Source organism: Canis lupus, chromosome 6, assembly GCF_003254725.2.
Source record: "Canis lupus dingo isolate Sandy chromosome 6, ASM325472v2, whole genome shotgun sequence".
NCBI lineage: Eukaryota > Metazoa > Chordata > Mammalia > Carnivora > Canidae > Canis > Canis lupus.
In genome coordinates, this window is record NC_064248.1 from 75120206 (window position 1) to 75145688 (window position 25483).

Genomic DNA, 25483 nt, shown 5'->3' on the forward strand with positions numbered 1-25483 from the left:
TGCATTTGGTAATTAGATTTATTTTGTTTTTAAATAGTAAGTACAACCTTATATCAGCAGAATTTCACAGTAGGCTTTTCAAGTATTTGATTTTTTGGCTTATGATAATTAATTGTAAACCACTGTTTTGAGTGCTGTCTTCAACAAGAGCAAAAATCACTCTTGATTTAAGAACATTCATTTAATAATTTAAATTCTTCAGAAAAACATAGAAAATGAATTGTCATTGTATTGTAAACATGATCGATATAAATCTTAAGCTATGAAAAAAAGATCACAACCCCAAAAGCAGCACAAACCCCACCTCCTGCAGAGGCAAATGTATACCAAAATTATCAAAAGGATATTAACAGAATTGACCTGTCAATTACAATAAGGGAAAGAGGAAACCGCTTTTAACAAGGAGGATCCCCGGAAGGTTACAGCTCTGAAAAGTAATGAGGTGTCTCTAAATTTTCACTTGAAAATCCCGCAAAGGCTCATTAATGGTCCATTCGATTATCTAGAGTTGATCTTCTTGGGAGGCAACTTCTACTAGCAGTTCTGGAAGGCTAGTTACGACCTGCATTTGGAGGGTGCTGTATTAAAAGTGAAAGAAAAATATGTTATTAGAACTGCAGGCAAAGACTTCACGTCTTCTAAGGACTCTTCTCTCAATACCATCCCATTGTTTAAATCTGCACTTCAGCGGAGTTCCCTGCACACATCTATACGCCGTCTATCACAGGAAAACATCCGAATTCAGTGAGGCCACCCTCTGTATCAACAGTGACACCAGGGTGCCTGGGTGGCTCAGTCGATTGACTCTTGACTTCAGCTCAGGTCATGATCTCGGGGTCATGGGATCAAGCCCTCCACCCCCCCACCCCACCCCCCACCAGCCAGGCTCTGCACTCAGCAGGAGTGGGCCTGAGATTCTCTCTCCCTCTCCCCCCACCGGCCCCCTGCGCTCTCTCTCTCAAAAAAATAAATCTTTAAAAAATAAAACAGTGAACACTACCCCCCAAGATTAGGCTCACAAGCACCAGAATAGTTAAACTTACTGCTGCCTTCAAAGCTTGATCTAGATCTTCGAGTAGGTCCTTCTTGTCCTCTAAGCCCACAGAGAGTCGGATCAGCGTGTCACTAATGCCAAGGACATCCCTGTCGCTCTTAGGCACCGATGCATGGGTCATGATTGCCCTGAAAGAAAAGAATGAGCACATTTTCAATCACTATATTGTATCTGTCTCATAAACTGCGATTATTGTCAATGGGCTTTTCTGTTCTAAATATCAAGCTCTTCCTATGCCTATAAGGCTTCACAGGCCAAAAAATAAGGAATTGTAAAAATCATCTTTTCCAGTCATTATCTTAAGTGAAAACTACGACCTTTTAGCCTTTCTACACTCCATCCACACAGGGAAGGTGGCAATCAAGACTCCCAAGCAAGAGGGGAAAAGACAGCCTCCAGCTGCAGATTTTAGCATCTGCCTGAAAGAGGCCTTGGCCAGAGGTTCCATACCCCCAGCCCAAGCAGCTGGACTTACAAAGGCCTGTTGGACCAAGAACCAGCCAGGACTGATTCCCTCCTGACCCATGGATTAATCCAGAATGGCACCGTGTGAGGCAGCTCGGGGAAAGGCAATCCAGGGAGAACTCCGGTGGCAGCCGGGGAGCATTAGGAATTCCAGCACACGACCCATGGATGTAGAGGCCTGGAAGGGTTTTCGGCCCTATCCAGCGGCTCATCGTTGTCACTAACACGGATAAAGCTAAAGCACCCACCACGGGTCAGGCACTACGGCAAGAACTGGGAAACCAAGAAAAGTGAGATATTCTTCTCTACCCCAGACAACAACGCAGAAGCCAAAGACTCTGACAATTTCAGAAACACAAGGGTCTACGCTACCAGCAACATCGAGGCCTAAGTGGCTCCGTCCAATCACGCCCGAGATCCACGGATGGAAGATCTCGGACGTGGGCGACATAATCGCGTCTCCTCTTTCATCGCTCTACTGTGGCTGTACCTGCCAACGTCCTCCTTAAATGCTCTGCCTTTTAATTCCTTGAGAGAGAGCGTACACCTAAAAACAACATACGCCTCTGACACCACCAGCCCTGTGCACGAATCAGCCTCTCCACACGCTGGCTGTGCGGCCTTGTGAAAGGCACCTGTCCTCAGAATCAATTTCCTTATGCAAAATAATAATGACAATAATAGCTATCATTTATTACAGGCTCACCACGAGGCAGGGACTCTCCTGGGTCATTTGTGTGCATTCATTCTTTTTTTTTTTTAATGAATAAAAGGTGATAGAACTCCCATCCCCAAAGTTTATCACAGTCATCAAAGGAAGGAACACATATAAAGCATCTGCAAGTACCCAGAGTGTACTAGATGCCTAATAAAAAATAATACTTCCTAATAATACTTAACATCTATTGGGCCCTTGGTATGAATCAAGGCATCGGCTTCGGTACATTTTTTTTCCCTGTGTTCCCATAACAACCCTAAGAGCCGAGGACAGGGCCATCCACCTTTTACAACCGAGGAAACAGACTGGGAGGACACAGGTAACTTCTCGGAGGTTGCACGGTTCATACGTGTTGTTAGGCTGGACCAACCCCGTGCACGCTGGCTCTGCTTCTTCCCTCCCCTATTGCAATGCTGTACTCGTTGCAGCAGTTGTCACCCTCACAGAATGAGGGTGACGGGGCGGACAAGCCCTGACCTAAATTCACTCGTCCACTGGCAGGCGTCGGGGTTATGGCCTCGCCGGTTGGTGCAGCTCAGGGCCCAGCCACTGCGAACCACATCCTTAACGGAATCATTTTTGAGACAGCTTTAAAGTAATGCACGTTTCAGGACTATGAAAAATTACCCAATTTCATATGCCGAGTGTGCCCTCTTGTGCATCCGGACTTATTAGCAGGCGTCTTCCTGAAAGACTCACAAAAACCTATCTGGATTAGCCTCATTATTTGGGCATCATACCTTATTTTTTTTTTTTTTAGACTTTATATGAAATTGCCCGACTCTTCACAGTGCTTCCAGAACATAGCTATTCCAGAAATGTTTATGAAAATTAAAACACAGACGCATACCAGGTACACTCAGTACTCCTGAAAATTACTGGGTAATGATGTGATTACCACGGCAATATTCACATCACTCGGGCAGAGGTTCATACAATAAAATCCGGGTACAGCTCAGGAATGCTCGATGGGACAGGTAATCAGTCAAAGGTAACTTATAGTTTGATCATTAATCCCATTTTTATGGATGAAAAAAACTGAGGCTCAGAGGTGAGTAACTGGTGGAGCAGGTCCCAAATCCAGACCTAGGCTACTCCTCCCTCCCCTCATTGTTTCTACACAAAGCCCAAAGCCTCAAGAACGAAGCCGCTGACACATTCCTACGTGGCATCTGAGTCATCGGCAAAACGTTCTGAATCCCTGTTTCCTTGTCTACAGAATAAGCTGCTGGGACGTCTGATCTCAGGCTGCATCTTCCAATATCCTCTGGTGCTTGATAGAATCAGATGAATTGACTGGATTGGGAATGGCAAGTAGATTTTGGGTTTGTCTTGCAGATACACGAAGCCTTTCGAGGTTTCGGCCGCGATGCGGTCTGACCGTCGGGGGGATGGAGGCTATTTCATCGGACACGGTCCCTGCTTCCAAGGAGCCTGGACCTCAGCCCTCCTAATACAAAGTCCCCCAACCTCCCTTCCAGGGCGGGGTGGGATAGAACCAGCAGCCCCGGGTCGCAGGTCAGAGATCCTAAAATATAACTCCGCTGGAATCGCGTCCGCCTTCGGCCGAAGGGAAAGAAGCACAAGTGGAGGCGACGCAAGTGGCTCACTGGGTTTCATCAGGGTCTCCAAGCTGCTGGGTCAGAGGTTCACTCTGATTAGAGAGCGCGATGCTCTTCTTATTGTCAAATGACTTGAATTGCTCCTGATTTTTCCATATTCTTTTGTAGGCAATTGTAAAAACTGACATCAGAGTTAAAACACAGAGGAAAAACAAAAATATATACTCACGGCAGCTCAGCAAGACTTTCGTATCCTCCCAAGCTCTCAGCCAGAGTAAATAGCTACGGCAAAGAAAACATTCATTTGGATCTTTCACTACAACAAAAATATAAAACTAAATGGTTTTAATAAAATGGCCCTGGACAGAGAGGGTGGAGAAATGGTGGTGGATCATGAAAAAAAATACAAATTGGGAGAGAAACCCAGAGAGAAAAATGAACATAAAAATCACTGATGTCACCGCTTGGACATGGGGTGTGCAAAACTTTTAAAACATCACAAGTTGAGGAAGGTGAATGTCTCACAGCTTCCTGATTTGTCCTTCTACTTGAGTAATAGCTAACGTGAGCCCTAAAACCTCAGAATTACTACATTTGAGACCTGGCTCTGCGGGGGCCCTTTGAATAAAGATCGCTACAGGTCTCCCAAGTCGCCTGCGCTTACTTACTCCCTCCTGGGCACATAACACACACCGGGGGGAAAAAAAAAAAAAAGAAAGAAGAAGGAGAAAAAGAAAAAACCCGGTTTTGTATTTAGTGTTATAGTGTCACAGAACTTTACAAATAATCCCCAACTACTGTCCCGGCTGTACTGAGTCGCATGCCCCCCTCTTTCTGCTTTTCGTGCCACTTCTCACAGCAGGGGACCCCGACTCATGTGGCAGCGGCCCAGTCGTGACACCTGCTGGACGTGGGGCCCGGGACCCAGGACTGCGAGCTCCCTGCGCCCGGTGCACGCGGGGGCCTGTCCCCGGCCCGGGCCCTCGGCCAACGTGAAAGCCCCACGGAGCCCCCGTCCCTGCCCACGGCCCACGGAGCCGGGCCCAGGCTGCGGCTGGCGGGAGCCTTTGTTCGGTGTCCCGGCCACAGGTTACTCCGAAGCGTCACGGAGTGTTTCATTGGGAAAAGGGGTTCGGTTTCTGACAGTCTGGAAAGCCAGGGCATCAGGGGAGGCCACGGCCACGGCCACGGCCACGGCGCCCGGTGGCCTCGCAGCTGCCCCGCCGGTGCCAGAGGCGGCTGAAGCTTTACCTTGAGGTGCTTGAGAAACGCCTCGGCGTGCACGAGTGTGCCCTTGATGTAGAAGGTGATCATGCCCGGGCAGCCGGTGCACTGACGCTTCGCCAGCTCGTGCTGAGGATGCGAGGGCAGCCCTGCGGCCGGGACGCACAGCGAAGGTCTCGTTAGAGCCAAACAGGGAATTGCAGGGAAACGTAACATCCACCGTGGGCCTAAGCCTAGGGAGGACGGCTCGGGGCCAGGCCGCCTCCGGTGCCCCACCTGGGCCCGACCGCCTCCAGCGGCCCTCTGGCGCGTCCGCCACCTCCCCGGCTCCCCTGGCCCCGGCGGCTCGCACCTTCCTCACCCGGACCCTGTACAAGCTGTCGTCTTAGCCTGGAACATTCGCCCCTCTGCTAAGCGCATCATCCTGTGATTTCTTGTTTAACATGGGTCTTCCCTACCAGACCCGCTCCGCGGGGAGAGATCCGCTTCTCTTGTTAATAATTGGACCCCGGAGCCTAGTCCAGGGCTTGCTCCGTCATGGGCAAGTGATAAACATTTGTTGAAAGAATCGGAATGTCAGGGGTCCCCGGGGGGCTCAGCGGTTTAGGGCCGCCTTCAGCCCAGGGCCTGACCCCGGGGTCCTGGGATCGAGTCCCGCATCGGGCTCCCTGCGTGGGGCCTGCTTCTCCCTCTGCCCGTGTCTCTGCCTCTCTCTCTCTCTCTCTCATGAATAAATAAACAAAATCTTAAAAAAAAAAAAAAAAAAGAATCGGAATGCCTGTCCACACCCTTCCTTCTAACAGGTGCCCCCGCTCTTCAAGACGCAGGCCAAAGCTTTTCTCCCTCCCTCCACTCAAAACACAGCCAACAGCTCTCTCCCTGGGGGACACAGAGAGCGTCTCACCTCCTGCGTAGTTCTGCCTTAGTTTATCTAAGTTCCTCGGGGGCAGGAAGCAAGCGTCACTCCCCTGTCCACCCACAGCCACGATGCTAAAACATCAAAAGGATCCTAAGTGACCAATTACTTAAAGCCACCACAATTAAAAGGCCAGTAAAATAAATTCGAGGAGTGATAGACGCCCACTAAGGCCACATGAGCTGGCAGTGGTGAAAAAATTTGAAAAGGAAGTTAAGACAGCTTCTGGGGAATTGTGGTGCGTAAGCAGCAAGTCTCAATTTGATGAGTATCCAGTCCCAACCTGAATCAGGTAAGAGGTAGAGCTCATGCCCAGTGGCAGACCCAAGGCCTGGGCACAGACCAACTGGGAAGTACAATCTTGGAATCTTCCAATCTTCCAAGATTGGAAGTTGCAATCTTGGGACACTGAGCCGAGCCTCCAAGCTAAGGATCATCACTGGAACACCCAACGCACACAACTTCGCAACATCCAAGCAGCCTCTAGACCTCAGGCGACACCAGGACACGGGCCATGCCTATCTTCCCACCACCAGACCCAGCACCGAGCCTGACACACAGCTACCTCACAACAGGTGTCATGCACAGAATGCCTAGGGTGACCCACAGAATCCTAGTGTAAACACAGGTGCTTAGAAATAATAGTGAAAGGGAATAGAAGGGAAGGGAGAAGAAATGTGTGGGAAATATCAGAAAGGGAGACAGAACGTAAAGACTCCTACTCTGGGAAACGAACTAGGGGTGGTAGAAGGGGAGGAGGGCGGGGGGTGGGAGTGAATGGGTGACGGGCACTGGGGGTTATTCTGTATGTTAGTAAATTGAACACCAATAAAAATAAATTAAAAAAATAAAAATTAAAATTAAAATTAAAATTAAAATTAAAATTAAAAAAAAAAAAGAAATCATATCAACATTGCAGCACGTGGGCGGCTTGGTTGAGCACCTGACTCTTGATTTTGGTTCAGATCGTTATCTCAGGGTTTTTTTATTTTTTTAATATTTTATTTATTTATTCACGAGACAGAGAGAGGCAGAGACACAGGCAGAAGGAGAAGCAGGCTCCATGCAGGGAGCCCGACGCGGGACTCGATCCCAGGTCTCCAGGATCACGCCCTGGGCCGAAGGCAGGCGTTATACCATTGAGCCACCCAGGATTCCCCTATCTCAGGGTTTTTAGACTGAGCTCGGTGTTGGCTCCACACTTACGGGGAGTCTGCTGAGGATTCTCTCCCCGCCCCTTTCTCTTCACCCCTCCCTCTACTTGCACACACCTTCTTTCAAACAAATAAATCTTAAAAGGAAAAGAAAAAAAAAATTAAAAGTAAAATAAATAAAAAAAAAAAGAAAAGAAATCATATTAACTTACCAGGATAGATGACCTTTTCTACCCGAGGATTAGATTCCAGAAACTGAGCAACTGCCATTCCATTCTCAAAATGTTTCTCCATTCGGACGTGTAGAGTCTTTAGTCCTCGATTGCACAGGTAACAGTCCACAGGGGATGGAACTGCTCCAATAGCTGCAAAATGAACATATCCTGGGGTAATCTGAAAGGTGGGGAGAGACCCAGAAGATGCTCTCACTCCCTTTTTTTTCAGTCCAGTGACTGCGAAGCGGGCTACCCAGGTCAACGCTGGCGTTTCCGGGGGGAAGTTAACATATCGAGTCAGAAGCGTAAGAACGAAGCATAAAGAATGCTCGAAGACCTGGGCTTCGGGACGAGAGCGGAAATGAATATCCTGCAAACAACACGAACTTCTCAAATACGAACACACACAGTCCTCTCCATGATTTCCACTCAAGGACACACTGCCCATAGCTGAACCTTGTATTTCTTTGAACATGTAGAGAAAAACAGCCTCAGTTCCTGTTGTTACTGGTTCTACCAACATTCAACTTAGCTTTTTTTTTTTTCAAAAGTGACTCTAATGAGGATCTTGTTCAGGTACCAAGAAAAGTTTGGAAAGACATGATTTTTGTCGATAAAAAAATGATGACCAAGAATCAGGTAACATGACAGGAATTCACTCTCTCTTCTGTCCCATAGAAACATCTTAATTTTCCCCCAGTGCAACTTAGCTTTTGTCTAAAGCAGCCTAGGAGTTACTCTGCCTCCCAGATACACATCTCACCTCAATGTTTTATAAATGAACTTATTAAGCACTGAGTTTTGGTTTTCTTCCTCCGGGCCTTTTTTTTTTCTTTCTTTTTTACTTTATTGCTTATTTCCTCTATTTATTTATTTATTTCATACTTATTTACTTTATTCTTAATTATGTGTGTGTCTTACCTGTCAAATCGCAATGGCTAATCTAAGTGTCTTCAAATAAACAATTACCCATACTTGAGATAACTAAATTATCTAAACAGGAAATGGTACTTAGACATCTGTTAAAAAATATAAGTTTATATATTAAGTGCTATTTAAGATTAACCACCATTTCAGATATAAAAGATACAGTGTAAGAAAGCCATCATTCCAAATGTGTTATCTAAAGAAAAAAATCTAGTAAGTCTGAAAACTAAAAATTCAGTTGTGCTTTCCCCAATTATGGTCAAAATTAACATGATTTTGAGAAATAACAGAACTGATATCTTGAGTCATGTTGTAAAGCCCGGTTATGCTCTAACTATATTTTTATATTCCAATTTTTCTACTTTTTTTAAAAACCAGAATGTTTCTCCTCTATTTCTCATTTCTTCCCAATTTAGCAGAATGCCATCACTTCACAACATTTAGTGGAACTACAAATATCAAATGTCGTCTCTCTAAGAGGATAAGCGTAAATGCAGGCTTTTTAATACTTACAATTTTGTAAGAAACGGAGCCTGTCATGGAGGCTCTCAGAATTAACAGACACTAAGCCCATTACGACATCACTGTGGCCTAAAAGCAAAACAAAAACCTTTAAGTTAAAAACAATATACATTTATTCTTCATTCTAAAATTTAAAAAGGTGACTTTCATTTGAAAAAACTCTCTGGTAAAAGCCCTACAGAATAAGTTTAAATAAATTGTATTCCATCTGAGGATGCCCGGGTGGCTCAGCTGGTGTTGGCCCAGGGACCTGGAATCAAGCCCCACACCGGGCTCCCTGCTCAGGGAGACTCTGCTTCTCCCTCTGCCCCTCCCCCCAACTCATGCTCATTCTCTCTCTTTCAAAAATAAATAAATAATTTTTTTTAAAAAACCTGTATTCAATCTGACAGTACCAAAAGCCGTATCTGTAACAATGAAAATAAAAATCACATAAAAATTGTTTCTTTTTAAGCTGTCAGTAGGATAAAACTGTAATGTCTTTGAGTAAATTTTAATCCTCTGTTCATGGTCATGGGCATATTTTGTCTGCTATAAATGAAATCCCATATTTTATCCGAAGTACAATTTTTTTTACTTTCTACATGACTCACAACAAAACCTGAATAATAGAAGGAAAAGGATCAACATAACACACCTTTGGGTATTTTCATCTACCTATGGAAAGGAATACTCAAAGTGTAGACTATGTATGCCTTACCATTCATATATTTTGTCGCTGAATACATACAAATATCAGCTCCCAGCGCCAAAGGCCGCTAAAAGGAACAAAAGATTTTCATTTTTTAAATGGTAAATCTCTTTCAAAAATGCTTCATGACATGCCAATTTGCTGTTGTAAATGTCATCCCTATTCTAACTTTTCAAAAAGTACACGCATCTTAAAGTTCTCCAGGGTCTCTGATGGTATCTTTCCCCTTTCTCTCCCACCAAATAAAAATACAAAGTCTGGACCCAATATTCAATCCAAAAGCACAAATTTTCTGGAAATAGCAAGTGAACTCAGGTCAACAGGTCTCCTGAAATTGTTTCTTTAGAGCAGTTGTCGGCTGGTCCTAAGTTAAGTGTATCACTAAATTTTACAATGCAGAGATGCTGACATTTTATGACTCAGTAAACATATAAAGCAGTCGACGTAAACACTTAGCCATTGTTACATCAAGTGAGAAGAAAACTAATATGCTTAGATTTTGATCATTAAAACCTGATACTATATGCTGTGATCATTCACTTGATGTGCCATGATCTTAACTCTTAATTACTCTTTTTTCTTAATTACTCTCTTATTATACTAGTTTTGCCGAACGTAAAGTCACTTAGAAAGAAATTTGTTTTCCCTCATCTGATTTTCCTGCAATTCAATCCCTTAGTCTTAAAATCTCTTTGTTTATAAGTGAGAATTATAGTTATAATCAACTTATTCACTGAACAATATATTATCATCTTTCTATTTACATCTTTTTTTTTTTTAAAAAAAAAAAAAAAGTAAGCTCTATGCCCACCACAGGGTTTAAAATCACATTCCTGAATCAAGAGTCGCATGCTCTCCTGACAGCCAGCCAGGAGCCTATTTATATTTTCTTTAAAGGAAAGTGTGTGTGTGTGTGTGTGTGTGTGTGTGTGTGTGTGTATGAACCTCACCAGTTGTTTAGTCTTTGGAAGGTGTTAGTATCAGGGGCTATAGGGCTTTTCATTTGGGGTGTTTCAAAAATAGGATGTTTTAAGCCAGGTGTTACTCGAAGCACTCTCTACATAGGTGTTTGCACATCTCCAAAGTGATAGAGTCAAACTAGATGATGGTCTCTCCCAATGGTAACATTCTCTAAACTCTGTGGTCAAAAGAAAATGAAAAAATGAAGAAGAATAACTAACATCTGTTGACCTCATTATATGCCAAGAACCACATTAAGTACTTCACAAATCCCAGTGAAGCACTATATAAAATATTTTACCTGACTCAATAAAATAAGTACTTAAAGATTTTCATTGTACAGCTGGGGAAAAAAGACTAAGAAAAGCAAAAGAGGGGCACCTGGGGGGCTCAGTCAGTGAAGCATCTGACTTGACTTCAACTCAGATCATGATCTCAGGGTGGGGAGATCGAGCCCCTTGTTGGGCTCCACACTGGGTGTGGAGGGTGTGAAGCCTGCTTAAAATTCTCCCTCTCTTTCTCTTCTGTGCCCCCATTCTCAGCTTGTCCTCTCTAAAAAAGGCAGGAAGGCAGGAAGGAAGGCAGGAAAAGAGGGAGGGAAGGAGGGAGGGAGGAAGGGAGGGAGGAACAGATCATTCAGATTAAAAAGCTGGGAGAGCTAGCACTCATACCAAACTGTATGAATCCAGAGGCTCTACTCTTGAACTCTGAAACTTTACGATGGCCTGCCCATTGTGCTTTTTGTGACATTTTCAGAAGATCCAGAAGACAAACGGCAGGGAAGAAAGAGAATATATCTAGTTTTCGTGAAGGTAAGATAACGAGAGGACCTTTGTAGATCTGCTTTATGGAACTATGACATGCGGCTGCTGAGGGACAACACGATTCTGATTAACTCAACTGGAATGACTCCAAATTGAAATGAAGCAAATTGCAGACCCTGGCATGAGGAAATGTGATGTGGGCTTCAGAAAGGTAGAAAAACTGGACCTATTTTAGTGACAGTAAAGGGGGGAAAAAAGGGCTAGGCCTGATGAGTAATCTGGGCAGGCCCAGGCTAACATAATTCATGCAACCTCTTTGGGAATATACAGGACTCACTGTGACTCAGCTAGAGCAACCCTAGGCTGTGTTAACTAGCCTAGCATAAGTGGTATACGGGGTAAGGAGTTGGGATAAAGAATTCAAGAGTGAAAATCACCTGGGACAAATAGATGAGGCCAGGAGAGCTTCACTTGGAAATAGACTGTTTTACCTGATATAAGAAGCAGCCAAAGCTGTATGGTGAGCCAAAGGCAGGTGGACCATGAAGCTATCCAAATGCAGTGTAGCCAGGAAATGTGTTTGAGGAAAACAAGATAAAACCTAGTAGTGCTTTCTCAATAAAACGGAAGGTGAAGAACAGGTTTATACAAACTCCCAAAGAATTGGCCAATTGCATGAAGGCAGCAGCCTGCGCCAACTTCGGGAACCCAGAACAAGGTGGGCTGGGGGGAGGGATATTAACTATAGAGCTCTAAATATCTGCCTAATTTAAGAGTAGCAGAAAATGAGCTGGGCTTTCAGGAACTCGACAGAGTAAAGGTAAAGTACAGGAAGTGTAATAAGAATGATCATAAGGTACAGGCAGCAAGCAAAGAGCGAGAAGAAGGTTAGCTCCCAATAAGGAAAGGAAACAGATTGAGCTACCTGGAGGGAAGAAAGAGAAAACATGTGGGAAAAAGGGCAGACAACTGGTCAGTTATAGAAAGATCCCTAGATGATCTACCCAAAGGAGCAAAACAGAAAAAAGTACCTGAGAAAAAGTAGGAGAAAAAAGAAAAGGAATGGACCATGAAAGGGGGAGTTTGAGATGGGAAGAGATGTACGTAAAGGGGTAGGCAGGAAAAGAGATGGTTTAGGGACACCTGCATGGCTCAGAGGTGGAGTGTCTGCCTTGGGCCCAGGGTGTGACCCAGGGGTCCTGGGATCGAGTCCCACATCGGGCTCCCACAGGGAACCTGCTTCTCCCTCTGCCTGTGTCTCTGCCTCTCTGTGTCTCTCATGAATAAATAAATAAAGTCTTTTAAAAAAGAGTGAGAGATGGCTTAAAGGGAGTATTATAAAGGCGTTGGTACTTATAGCTACAGCGTGAAACAGGCAGTAGAAATTCCTAATACAAACGAGGTAAAGCTATAGGGAGCTGGCCATAGCCTGTGGGGCACTGAGGGAAGAGACACCAGAGAGGAGCAAAGTGAAGAAATAATATGTGTGATGTACACTGAGGTGTCATGCAGTTTAGCTTCCATTTATTTGGAAGGTTAGCCAGGTTTAATGATATAATGTATATATTACATATATTATGTAATACATTTAAATATATATTAAATTATACAGCTTAATTATATATTTTAATAACTTAATAATACATTAATATATTAAAAATAAACATATATACGTTACATATGCAACATATATGTTTTTCAGTCACACCATATATATATATAAAAAACATCATAATGGACTTATTACCAGCTCATAAACATTAAAGTCCCTATTATTTATAAAGCACTGACAGATAAGAATCACATAATAAGGCCAGCTCTTCAGAGAGTTCTCACATCCTAAGAGAACTTAAAAGCTTTAATTAAGACAACTTTTAAAACACACAAAGTCCCATATCAGACATGAACCTAGGGTTGATTGAAAAGATATTAGCTAATGGTAGAAAAGGTCCCATTTTAATTATTTGTCTAATCAGTAACTATGATTAGATTCCATGAGTTTGATAATGATTTTAACATAAATAAGTCTTTGCTTTCCTAGTTACAGGTGTCTATAGTCCTCTAATCATGCCAAAAAAATTATTTTCACTTACCTGGAAATATGCTGACATAAAAGTATTATCCACGACCAAAATGATGTCGCCACGTTTATGAACGGTGTGTGCACAGGCTTCAATGTCAATCATCTTCAAGCTTGGGTTTGTGGGGGTTTCAATCCAAACAAGCTAAAACAATTCAATAAATGATAATAGTTTATGAAAAATATACTGCACGGATATACGTGCCATCTATTGTAACCATGTGGCACACTGCCCTGGAGGAGCGTGGGTGATGAGGTTGCAAGGTTCGAATCTGAATCCTAGCCCCCATTAATTTCTGAGAGGCCACAGTTAAGTAACTACCCTCCAGATTCCCCAAATTGTACATCTATACGGTAGGGCTGATGATATTTTATAGAGCTGTTATAAAGATCAAATGAGGTAATGTCACGTATAAGCAGAAAAGTGCTCAAGCTAATTCTTGTAAGGACTTTCCATTAAAAAGAGGATCAAGTTCAGAGACATAATTCAGTGTCTAAGAATTTTGTTCTCCAAAGTAAATAACATACAACACCGAGATTATAGCCTGGGAGTTTCATTAAAGAGAACTATGCCTATAATGCCAAACACACCTTAAATATTAACTTAAAAAGCGCCAGTTGCATTAGAAACTATAAAGTAAGCACCCAGAACTTGAAGAGCGTGGGTTTTAAAGTGCAGGAGAGAAAACCTAGTCATAGCTCATTTAAGAAAGAGGCACTAGCACATCCCAAAACCTAGTACAATTCAGACACATAGTAGATGCTTGACAGTAACTTTAAAGACCAAAGAAAAGAGAATTCCTTTTGTTAAACAAGATGCCACTGTGTTGCATGGCATTACCTACAGCCTTCTTTGTAAAAGGGTTAATGATTTTTGTCACTGTGTAAATGAACTATGTCTCTACAGTTTAAAATTCTTCCCATTCTAGAGTTTCACTGTAGAAAAGTTCAGGTAGTTAAAATAATGCATGGTCTACAAGAACCGAATTATTTTAAAAATCTATAAGGTTATTTCTGGGCAAGAATCTATTACTCCTATTCATGATAAAAAATAATCACAATGAAAGGAATAAATACAAAGTTGATTTTACGGGGACTTAAGAAAATCTACTTCATACAATGAGGCAGATATTTCAGGGGGGAAAAATGTATTAATTCAAGTCAGTAGAGAGCCACTACATAAAGTTCTGTTGACCAGGATTAACATACTCACATTTTGCTTTTCTCCCTTAGAAACACTGAGACCAGCTATTTTAATAAGTATCTTTCCTCCTAAGCAGGATAAAAAACAAGTTCCTTGAAAGCAAACCTTAATCACTCAAAGCTCCCCCGTGTGTTAATCTTCAAAGTAATTACTTGGGTGGGAAAAGGTTTTCACTTTTTAGCGATCACTGATCACTGCGGCATAATCTTGATTATACAATTCAAACCGTTTAATCATTAACAGAAAGTTGGAAAAGGCTGACTTAGAAAAGACACTGGGCCTTCTTTTACCCATGCAGAATTTAAATGAGGCCCCAAGAAAGAATATCACATATGCCATTCACCCGGGCACAAAACACCTTCCGGTGGCGTACAAGCTTCCCGGGACGAGGCTAAAGATTGCTTGTGGCCCATTCTCTCCTTGCAACTGTTATGTTGTTGAAGTATCGCTTAGAATTCTTAAAAAGCCAGGATGCTTAGGGTCTGGTCTGGGGTCTTGGCAAGCTTCCTTTTCTGCAACCCAGTCTCTGTGATGACTTCTGTTCCCAAGACCAGCCTGGTACCGCAGCACAGCGCTGTCCACTCCTGCTCACAGATCTTTTTTAAGTTCCTCTGTGCTGGGTCCTGTACTGAGCATTTCATCCGCCCTACCTCATCGAATTTACACAACCACCATTCTATAAAGCAGGCGCAATTACCCCCATCTTGCAGATGAAGAAACTGAGACTTTGGTTAAATAATCTGCCCGTGATAGCACACCGACTATGACACAGAATTAGAACTTGGGTCCTGCTGTGGAATTCATGTGCCCATCCATTATACAATAATATCCTGGAGAAGCCAGGCCCATCTCCATATCGTTGATGGTTTCCAATGGCTTCTAATAAAATGTGTTATTTAAACTGAAATTATGTCCTCCGGTAAACAAAATGATGAAAACAAAACGCCACCCAGAAAGCAGACAAAATTGAAAACTAACTGAGTTACCTTGGTTTCTGGTGTAATGGCTGCCTCTAGCAATTTGATTTTGGAGCAATCCACGAAAGTAATCTTTAATCCAAATTCACTTGCCACCTGCCTGAAGTACCTGTTTGTACCTGAGGCAGACAAAAAAATCAGACAAAACAGAAAGGACACTGTACTGAGAAATGTTCATTCTTTATAGGTACAAATCCTTTATAAATATAAAGAAGCGTCAATCGCGAATAAAAATACAACTGACAGCAATTCTAGGTGGGTTAGATCATTTGGCTATCTTGTATAATAAAGAATATAAGCCTTGGATTTTAAACTACAAGTTAAAGAGTCAAATAAAACACACTTGATATCCGTACCAAATGGCATGAAGCAAAAAAGTTTCTGAAAACACACAACTTCTACTCTTCAGACATTGAGTGGCATGCTCCTTGAAACATCAATAGGTTTTTTAGCAATTTCTTCCTAATACTCAAATTTAAAATAAATGAACCAATATCAATAAAATGTTCGAAATAAATTTTCAGGGGCGCCTGGGTTAAGCGTCTGCCTTTGGCTCAGGTCATGATCCCAGGGTCCTGGGATCGAGTCCCTGCTCAGCAGGAAGCCTGCTTCTCCCTCTGCCCCCCCCCCCTCGCTTCTGTGCTCTCTCTCTCTCTCTCTCTCTGTGTCAAATAAATAAATAAAATCTTTTTAAATAAATAAACTTTCAGTCTGATTATACTTTGATGATAATAGAAAAAAACTGGTTATTATTCTTTAGCTTTTCTCAATCTTTTTGTTATGTGGTTCTAAATGCTTTTATAGATAAATGAGGCAATATAAACCAAACAACTACAGTTTCATGGTGAAAGGAGATAAATTATTCAACTTTGAATAATTCGTCTTACAAACACTGTTCTGGATTTGATTTTTATTTTTACATAGGCAAATTTAAAGGAAAATATTTGTTGTTATTGATAGCCAACCAAAAAAGAAAGGAAAAGTATTTTATGATCAAAGATATACTGAATTTTTGATGCTATATAGACTGACCCTACATAATGTGATTGAAAAAGAATGTAAGGAATTGTTAAAAATCAATAGCAAATTTCAAGATTCAGTACCTATGTGTGCCATGAGGTTTTTTTTTTTTATAATACACTATAAAAGTAACCAAAGGTGTGCTCTTTCTACCATTTCTATTTAACAAACAATCAGGGAACAACGATAAATACAAAGCACCGCAAATTTCTAAGAGGGTTAAAATGATTGCTAAGAGTAAGTCTCTTACTTCAAGGAACTTACATATTTGACTTTTTACTAATAGGAGACAGATAAAATGATAATATTCTAGAAATCACGTTTTAATTATTTGGGAGAATCTGGAATCCATATCCCTATCTTTATAAAAATTTTTGCTATTGTTTTGGGCATAAAATCAAGTCTTGCTTGAAGGTAAGGGCAACCTGTCTCACCACTTTAAATAACTTCCATTTAAAAAAAAAATAAAAAAAATAAAAATAAATAAAAATAAAAATAAATAACTTCCATTTAAATTGTTCACTTTAAATAACTTGCACTAAAAAGTGTTTAGAATGAAAGTTCTTACATTTGAACCCATGACGGACTGCAAGGGGTAAGACCCTTGACCCTAAAATTAAAATGAGAAATACTGACTGTAGTCTTAAGTACACTTTTCCACTTTTCCAGGGAAAAGGTCCATACTTCAAACAGGTTTTCAAAAGTTTCCCTAAAACCGCAAGCGTAAGTGTGCAGGGAGGCTAGAGAAGTGGGTAGAGATAAGCTGTTTGAGAGTGACCTGGGCTATACTTCATCTTCACTGCAGATAAACGTTTTAAATAACACTAGAACACTCTTTAAACACCATCTTCTCTGAAGCAGAAGGTATCTGAAAGTTGATCACAACTACATCCTCATTCCAGCAGCAGTTAAAAAAAAAATTAATAAACAAGTGTCAGAGCATAGACTCTAAATGTTTACACTCTTCCTTTACCAGGTCTGGGCCAACACTGAGGTGTCCATCACACCTTTAAAAGATAATAAATGGGGACACCTGGGTGGCTTAGGGGTTGAGCGTCTGCCCTTGGATCGGGTTGTGACCCCGGGGTCCCGGGATCAAGATCCACGTCGGGCTCCCTGCATGGAGCCTGCTTCTCCCTCTGCCTGCGTCTCTGCCTCTCTCTGTGTGTCTCTCATGGATAAATAAACAAAATCTTTAAAATAATTTTTAAAGATAATAAATGATCCATAATCCTGGTAACATTATTAATATATTTCAGGACCCACTTTATTGTCTTTAAGATATCAGCTGACGCAACCTGAATGAGACAGGTCACCTACCTCCGTACACATCATCCATACAAATAATTTGGTCTCCTGCTTTCAAGAGATGGGTAATAGTCACAGTGGCAGCTAAGCCTGAAGCAAAGGCCAAACCTAAAATGAAAGCCAAGGGAAGAGTAAACCAATTAGTCAAACCTCTGGGCTGAAAAACACCGACAGTATCTCCCTGCATTAGCTTGTGCTCTCACCTCTGCTGGCGATTCAGGACAGCCAGCACCACTGAGTCACGAGGGGTCCCCTGATGAATACAGGTACCCAACCCCCCTTTAATTTTAATTCCTTGAAATTAAAATATCTTTAAGAGAAAAAAACACCTAATTCTGCTTTGGTGGTAACATTTCTCTGAAACACTTCAAAGAAATAATTCTTTACAAAATTCTGAGACGAAAGGCCAACTGCCAATTCAATTACAGCTTAAAATCAACAAACTGAAAAAAAAAAAACATAAAACTTCAGAGCCAAGGTAAGAGTCACTCACTGACCACACGGCTATCCAAAACCCAAAATCAGGCCTGAGAGGTGTCTGCGGAATTGAAAAACTGGTTTGTTTGTTTGTTTGTTTGTTTGTTTTATTTTTTTTATTTTTAAGTGTAAATCTCTTTTAAACAGATATGATCCCGAAACCTCATAGAGAACAAAAACAATTAAAACAATTAATAAAAAAATAAAAATTAAAAAAATAAAAAAACAAACACGCCTGGCACTGCGTACATTAAATACCATGGAAGGAAATATCCTGACAAAATATCAACACATCCCCTTCATGATAAAAATCGCCTGCAAATGGTTGAAGGGAGAGTCCAATTAACTTGAAAAATGTGACTCTTAAAATCTTCTCAATGAAGTCTAGGTTGGGGTCAGCTCTGTGGCTAAGCTGTCACCTCAGTCAAAGCCCCCGGGTGTCCCAGAGCTGGTGGGAAAACCCACCGGCCTGTGAGCCCTGTGAGCCCTGTGAGCCCTGTGAGCCCTGGGAGCCCCATTGGCCCTGTGAGCCCTGTCAGCCCTGTCAGCCCTGACAGCCCCGTCAACCCTAGGAGCCCTATCAGCCCTAGGAGCCCCATCAGCCCTGGGAGCCCTGGGAGCCCCATCGGCCCTTGGAGCCCTGTCAACCCTGGTAACCCCGTCAGCCCGTGAGCCCTGTCAGCCCTGGGAGCCCTTCAGCCCTGGGGGGCCCTGAGAGCCCCGTCAGCCCTATGAGCACCGTCAGCCTGGGGAGCCCTGTCAGCCCTGAGAGCCCCATCAACCCTAGGAGCCCCGTCAGTCCTATGAGCCCCATCAGCCCTATGAGCCCCGTCAGCCCTGTCAGCCCTGGGAGCCCCATCAGCCCAGTCAACTCTAGGAGCCCCATCAGCCCTATGAGTCCCACCAGCCCTGGGAGCCCTGTAAGCCCTGGGAGCCCCGTCAACCCTGGGAACCCCATGAGCCCTGTCAGCCCTGTCAGCCCTGGGAGCCCCATCAGCCCTGGGAGCGCGCACCTCACGCACCTGCGGGCAACCACTACATCAGCGAGGTTGAGTCTTCAGAAAGAATTCCCCTCATCCAAAAGAAAAGAAAAACCTCCTCCAAACCCCCAAACCCCCACAGACATTTCCAACCCCTACACTCAACGCTGTGAGAAAACTCCTAAAACTCATTTTCTCTTCCCCATTCCGTCTTCGTTTATATAATTTATATAAAAAATACGAAGATGATTTAACAGTCATCCACTCCCTTCATGAGAAGATTCAAGGGGCTAACCCCTAATGCCCCTAATCCCTGGGGGCCCCCCGCAGGGCAGCAGGTAAATGCAGCCCGGGTTGTGCAGTGCTCAGAGGTAGTGTTACGAAACTCCGTTAATATTTACTCGTTTACACGGACACGTGCAGACAAAGAGTGCATTTACAGGAGTAGTAAACGGCAAAGTCTTGCCATTTTTGCCTCAACTCCTACGTATTTTTGCCCAACAATCACACGCACGCGTATGACGCCTGTCCTCCACGCCCTTGGGCCAAAATCTTCAACATCTTCGTAAAATAAAAAAATCTGAACTGACTAATCCTTATCTGTTTCCGACTCTAAGTTCTGTGCCTCTGTGATTTTGCTGATAGGCGGAAGAGTGGGGTCTAGACTCCACGAACCCTGAAGTGGAAACCACTTACTGTACTTGGCCCCATCTAGGGCCGCCACGGCTTTTTCCAAGCAATTCCTGGTGGGATTTCCAGAACGGCTGTATTCAAAGCCCTGAAGAAAAGGAGATAGAGTTTATCTTAAGAGATTTAAGTTTCCGTATCAGAGTCCTGACACAGACCCCTCCACAACTACGGGTTCCTCCTACCATCGTGATTTTCCACTATTTAGCTGTGACACGTCTTGCCATTAAATAGGAGCTGCACAGTCCTGTGGCTGCAGCGGTGGGAGAAGGCCCCGAAGCCCACCAGCCTGGATTAGAATGCTAGAGCTCCACTTACGAGCTGAACGCCACATACGTAAGCTACTGAACATTCCCTGACGTTGATCTCGGTACCTGAAGATGGGAATAAAATACAAAAAAACTAATCCTGTAAAATTGTTGTGATGATAAAATTATATTATGTGTAATAAGTTCTCTACGTGGTGCCCGGCACATGCTAACTACTAGAGAAACGGTTGTTTGCATTATTAGCATTATTATTCCTCATTAACCTGGGGACACCAGGAAAAGGGAATTACCGGAGCCAACAGAGTAAACTTAGGTCTGACCCAGATTTCATTTCCCAAGACCTAAGTGGTTCAAGTCCTGTTTAGCGTCCTACAAGAAACTACCAACAGGTCCTACAAATGCTCCAAGTTCAGATCTTGGCTCGACGAAAGTGACTCAAAAATACAGGGTAATTCTTGGCACCGTGGCTACATACAGTAATTTTTTTTTTAATTTGCTCTTTTTACATTTACCGTACTAGGGATATTCATCCAGTCATTTTATTTAATATCGTGGTCTGTTTTTTAGGAAAATGAAGCCAAAGGTCCTAGGGAGCATCGGAACCAGTATCCAAACCTAGGATTTAAACATTGACTGAAAATGCTACAATTTTCTCTCAGTGCCTCATATAGCACACAACAAAACACAACAACCACTTTTTACAGATTCTTTAGGATTTGGGAGCTCCCAGTACTAGTAATGGGTGTATATATACATTATAGATATAGGTACACACACATATATTTTAAGTTTTGGTTGTTTGTTTCGTTGTTTGTGACAAACTGAGTAGACCTATTTAGTAGGGTTTCGGGATATCCTCATCCCTCCCTACCATCACCTCTATGATGTGATCCCCAGGCAGAAAAAAGTCTGTGCGGATTCAGGTGGCTACTGCCACAGAAAGGCACCCCTGTTGCCATGAGGATTTACTGCAGAGATTGAACTTTCGGAGGTAGATGGAGAGGCGAATCCCAGTGGCAAATCCCGACCCTCACACCCATTCGATGGCTTTCCAATGGACTAGGAGAAACAGGTGCTTCTCATTCAGCTCCTCAGATTCTCTTTAGGGCTCTTCATGGAGTTTTTAAAGGTATTAAGAGGTGTTTGGTGTTTGTAGACTTCATCACCTCCGTTGGCTATCTGAAAATATCTAATTATTGATTTCTGGTTAAATGGTTAACTTTTGTAGCAAGACCTAATAAAACCTGGACAGTCACACATTCACAGAGCCTACAGCAGCAACAACAGACTGTAAACTTGGAAAACAGGCTGCGTCCCCGTTTTGGTTCCAAAATAAAGTAGCTGGACGTAACCTAAACCAACTGTAAAAATGCCCTTAGAACTCTACCTCACCAAACAAGGGGCTAAGTTTAAAAGAATTTTCCTAAACTCACATAGCATGACACGCTAAAGAGGTTTTTGAAGTGTAATCCAAGCTTTGGACTTACAAAGTTTACTGAACTAATTTCCTTAAAAGCTCAGCAACTTTTAATACTCCAGGATCTCGTCAGTATTACTAAAAGGGATTAATAGGTACTGCTCTTTCAAAACCTTACAACTCATTTATCTATAGCTCTGGGTCAGTTCCTTGTAAAAAAAAAAAAAAAAAAAAAGTGTGTCCTGTCCCTGCCCTCTGACCTGGCTACTATGAGGATCGAATGGAAAAGGTGTAAATGTGAACACCGTGAAATACCAAACTACTGAGCAATTATAATGCACCATAAAGTCTAACATAAATATCAACAATTTATGCGGTAGGTGCTATGATTAACTGCATTTACTCAGGATTAACCCGAGGCTTGGAGAGGTTAAGCAACCTGCCCAAGGTCACCCAGATCAGAAGAGGTGGGGTCAGCACTCAAACCTAGCCCTCCGGTGACTTATGCTGTGAATCACTAAACCATACTGCTTAAATGATGCAATGGGTCAGATGATTAGCAGAATTACTGGAGCACAGCAGGGTGTAGCCTAATGCCTCCGCGTAGCTTCTAGAGCAGGGCTGCAATCCCAGCGACACCAGTTACTAGCCATGCGGCCTCAGTTAGGCTACTTAATATTCTCAAATCTGTTTATTTAATGGGAAAAATGAGAACCTATCCAGACGAGGGTTGTCGTGAGGCTCATCCCCGACCATACCTGTGACGCACCTGACACATGACACGCAGGTCTGTATCTAGCCCTTAGCAGCTACTCAATCACTATTAACATTGAGCACAGCCACTGAGCATGATCTTGATCCCAGGTCAGTTATCAGATCCTGAGGGTTGTTTTGTTTTGTTTTTTAAAGATTTTATGTATTTATTCATGAGACCCACACACAGAGAGAGGCAGAGCCACAGGCAGAGGGAGAAGCAGGCTCCATGTAGGGAGCCCGAGGCGGGACTCGATCCCGCGGCCTTGGGGTCGTCTTCAGCTGAAGGCAGAGGCTCCACCGAGGAGCCCCCCAGGTGCCCCCTGAGGGTTTTTTGTTTTGTTTTGTTTTGTTTTGTTTTTTTAGTTGACTCCCTACCCCGGCTTTATGATTTTTGCTGCTAAAGGTAATTCAACAGTTATGACCCTCAGTTTTGAACTACCAATTTGCCAAAATTACACGAATTTCAGTTCAAATCTGTACAGTGGGACGCACTGTTCCTTCCAGTCCTGCTTGTTCCAAGAATGTGATCAGCGGGCCGCGAAGGCAGAGGGTCAGCGCCAGGAAGGTCCGCAGGTTGGTGCCCCCTCCCGTGCACGCTGCCTTGCACACCGCCGTGCACACTGCCTTGCACACCTCCTCCACACGGCCATGCAGACGCCTCGCACACGGCTGTGCACTCCGCCTTGCACACCTCCTTGCACACCTCCTTGCACACCGCCTCGCACACCTCCTTGCACACCATCTCAGACACCGCCTCGCACTCCGCCTCGCACACCTCCTTGCACACCGCCTCGCACGCCTCCTTGCACTCGGCCGTGCACACCACCTCAGACACCGCCTCGCACACCTCCTTGTACACCATCTCAGACACCGCCTCGCACTCCGCCTCGCACACCTCCTTGCACACCGCCTCGCACGCCTCCTTGCACACCATCTCAGACACCGCCTCACACTCCGCCTCGCACACCTCCTTGCACACCGCCTCGCACGCCTCCTTGCACACCATCTCAGACACCGCCTCACACTCCGCCTCGCACACCTCCTTGCACACCGCCTCGCACGCCTCCTTGCACTCGGCCGTGCACACCACCTCAGACACCGCCTCGCACACCTCCTTGTACACCATCTCAGACACCGCCTCGCACTCCGCCTCGCACACCTCCTTGCACACCGCCTCGCACGCCTCCTTGCACTCCGCCGTGCACACCACCTCAGACACCGCCTCACACACCTCCTTGCACACCATCTCAGACACCGCCTCGCACACCTCCTTGCACACCGCCTCGCACACCTCCTCGGACACCGCCTCGCACACCTCCTTGCACACCGCCTCGCACGCCTCCTTGCACTCCGCCGTGCCCACCACCTCGGACACCGCCTCGCACACCTCCTTGCACACCATCTCAGACACCGCCTCGCACACCTCCTTGCACACCGCCTCGCACACCTCCTCGGACACCGCCTCGCACACCTCCTTGCACACCGCCTCGCACGCCTCCTTGCACTCCGCCGTGCCCACCACCTCGGACACCGCCTCGCACACCTCCTTGCACACCACCTCGGACACCGCCTCGCACTCCGCCTTGCACACCTCCTTGCACACCGCCTCGCACTCACTCGGCTTCGCACACCGCCGGCGCCCCCGCCCCCGGGGAACCCCCCCCCCGCCGCCCGGGCCCCGCTCACCGCGTGCTGGCCGGGGGCCCCCTGCTTGAACGTGGTGGACAGGGAGATGGGGGGCACCACGGCCTGGGAGCTCCACTGCTCGGGCTCCTGGCCCACGTGGATGGCCTGCGTGGCGAAGTGCGGGAAGCGGGGCTGGAAGCCGTTCGGGGCGGCGTCCGGCTCCTGCATGCCGGGCCGCGGAGGGGACGGAGCGCGGGGGCGGGTGCGACCGGAACCGCGGCGACTGGGCCGGAGACGCGGGGAGCGGGAGCGGGAGCGGGAGCGGGAGCGGGAGGGGGAGCGTGAGCAGGAGCGGGAGCAGGAGCAGGAGCGGGAGCAGGAGCGTGAGCAGGAGCGGGAGCAGGAGCAGGAGCAGGAGCAGGAGCAGGAGCCCGCGGGGCCGCCGACCGCCAGGCTCGCAGGCCGCACTCCGCGCGCTGGACCTCCGCGGCCGCCGGGGCGGGGCGCTCGCGGGGGCGGGGCCAGCGGGAGCCAATGAGCGACGGCCGCGGCGCCACGCGCGTTCCTCATTGGCCGGAGGCGAAGGCGTTGCCCGGAGCGCCGCGGGCCCGCCCCTTCCCGGGGCACAGAGGGCAGTCCACGCGGTGCGGGTCCCCCGGGGCGAGGTTCCTGGGGGGGGGGCTGGGGGAGCCTGGGGGGCTGGGGAGCCTGGAGGGGTCGGGGTGCTGGGGAGGCTGGGGGAGCCTGGGGGAGCTGAGGGGCTTGGGGGAACTGAGGGCCCTAGGGGAGCTGGAGGGGCTGGGGGAGCCTGGAGGGGGCTTGGGGGGGCTGGGAGGCTGGGGGTCTGGGAGAGCTAAGGGACTTCAGGGGACTGAGGGGCTTGGGGGGCCTGGAGGACTGGGGGGGCCAAGGGGGTTCGGGAGGGCCTGGGTGTCTGGAGGGCTGGGGGGGTCGAGAGGGCTGAGGGGCCTGGCGGATCCTGGAGGGCGGGGGCCTGGGGGAGGCCGCCTCGTTGGCTCCAGGGCCCCCCAGCCCCCCGCCCCCCGCAGGCAGAAGCTTCGCCGGGACACGGAGGAAGGCAGGCTGGGTGGTGACACCGGTAACCTGCGAACAGGCCGCACAAACAGCCTGGAGGCCCGCAGCCTGCGTCCCTGACCCCACCCCCACCTCCTTTGCCCCGAGGGCGGTGCTGACCCGCGCCAGCGACCCAGGGCTCGACCTGCCGGATCTGCAGCTTGGACGCTCGGCAGCTGCGGCACCTGCCTTTCCAGGGACACTGAACCCTGTCCTGCCCCAGGACTTGCGAGGGGGGAAACGGGAGGGAGCTCATGTTCCTTAAGCAACGGCAAAGCTGCTGCGGTCGGCATCTCTCCTCGGAACCCTGGAAGCTTAAGAGCATTCACATTTGAGCTTTTGTCAAGCGTCGTTGAAGTACCCCGGGAAGCTCCCCCTGATGAAAAGACTGTGGCTTCAAAACAAAACAAACGGAACCCACCTTATTGGAGCCTCG

The 25483-nt window shown here is 45.7% G+C and overlaps 1 protein-coding gene across 1 annotated transcript; it reads right to left on the minus strand.

Annotated features, from left to right (window-relative positions):
• On the minus strand, window positions 1-24468 carry CTH (cystathionine gamma-lyase). The gene is made up of 12 exons (XM_025417990.3): window positions 24034-24468; window positions 19915-19996; window positions 17774-17869; window positions 15443-15552; window positions 13266-13397; window positions 9458-9515; window positions 8749-8826; window positions 7306-7458; window positions 5051-5172; window positions 4029-4081; window positions 1044-1182; window positions 1-578 (listed from the first exon to the last, which is right to left on the minus strand). The coding sequence occupies exons 1-12, from the start codon at window positions 24199-24201 to the stop codon at window positions 552-554; spliced, it is 1218 nt and encodes a 405-aa protein (XP_025273775.1). The 5' UTR covers window positions 24202-24468; the 3' UTR covers window positions 1-551.
• Between the last annotated feature and the right edge of the window lie 1015 nt (window positions 24469-25483).

Bases quoted from the DNA above. Each gene is read 5' to 3' on its own strand.
- CTH (XM_025417990.3), bottom strand. From the start codon at position 24,201: ATGCAGGAGCCGGACGCCGCCCCGAACGGCTTCCAGCCCCGCTTCCCG. The intron at 15,553-17,773 runs GTAGGTGACCTG...TGTCTGCCTCAG, and splicing joins TATGGATGATGTGTACGGAG to GTACAAACAGGTACTTCAGG. The intron at 8,827-9,457 runs GTAAGGCATACA...TTTTGCTTTTAG, and splicing joins AGCGACAAAATATATGAATG to GCCACAGTGATGTCGTAATG.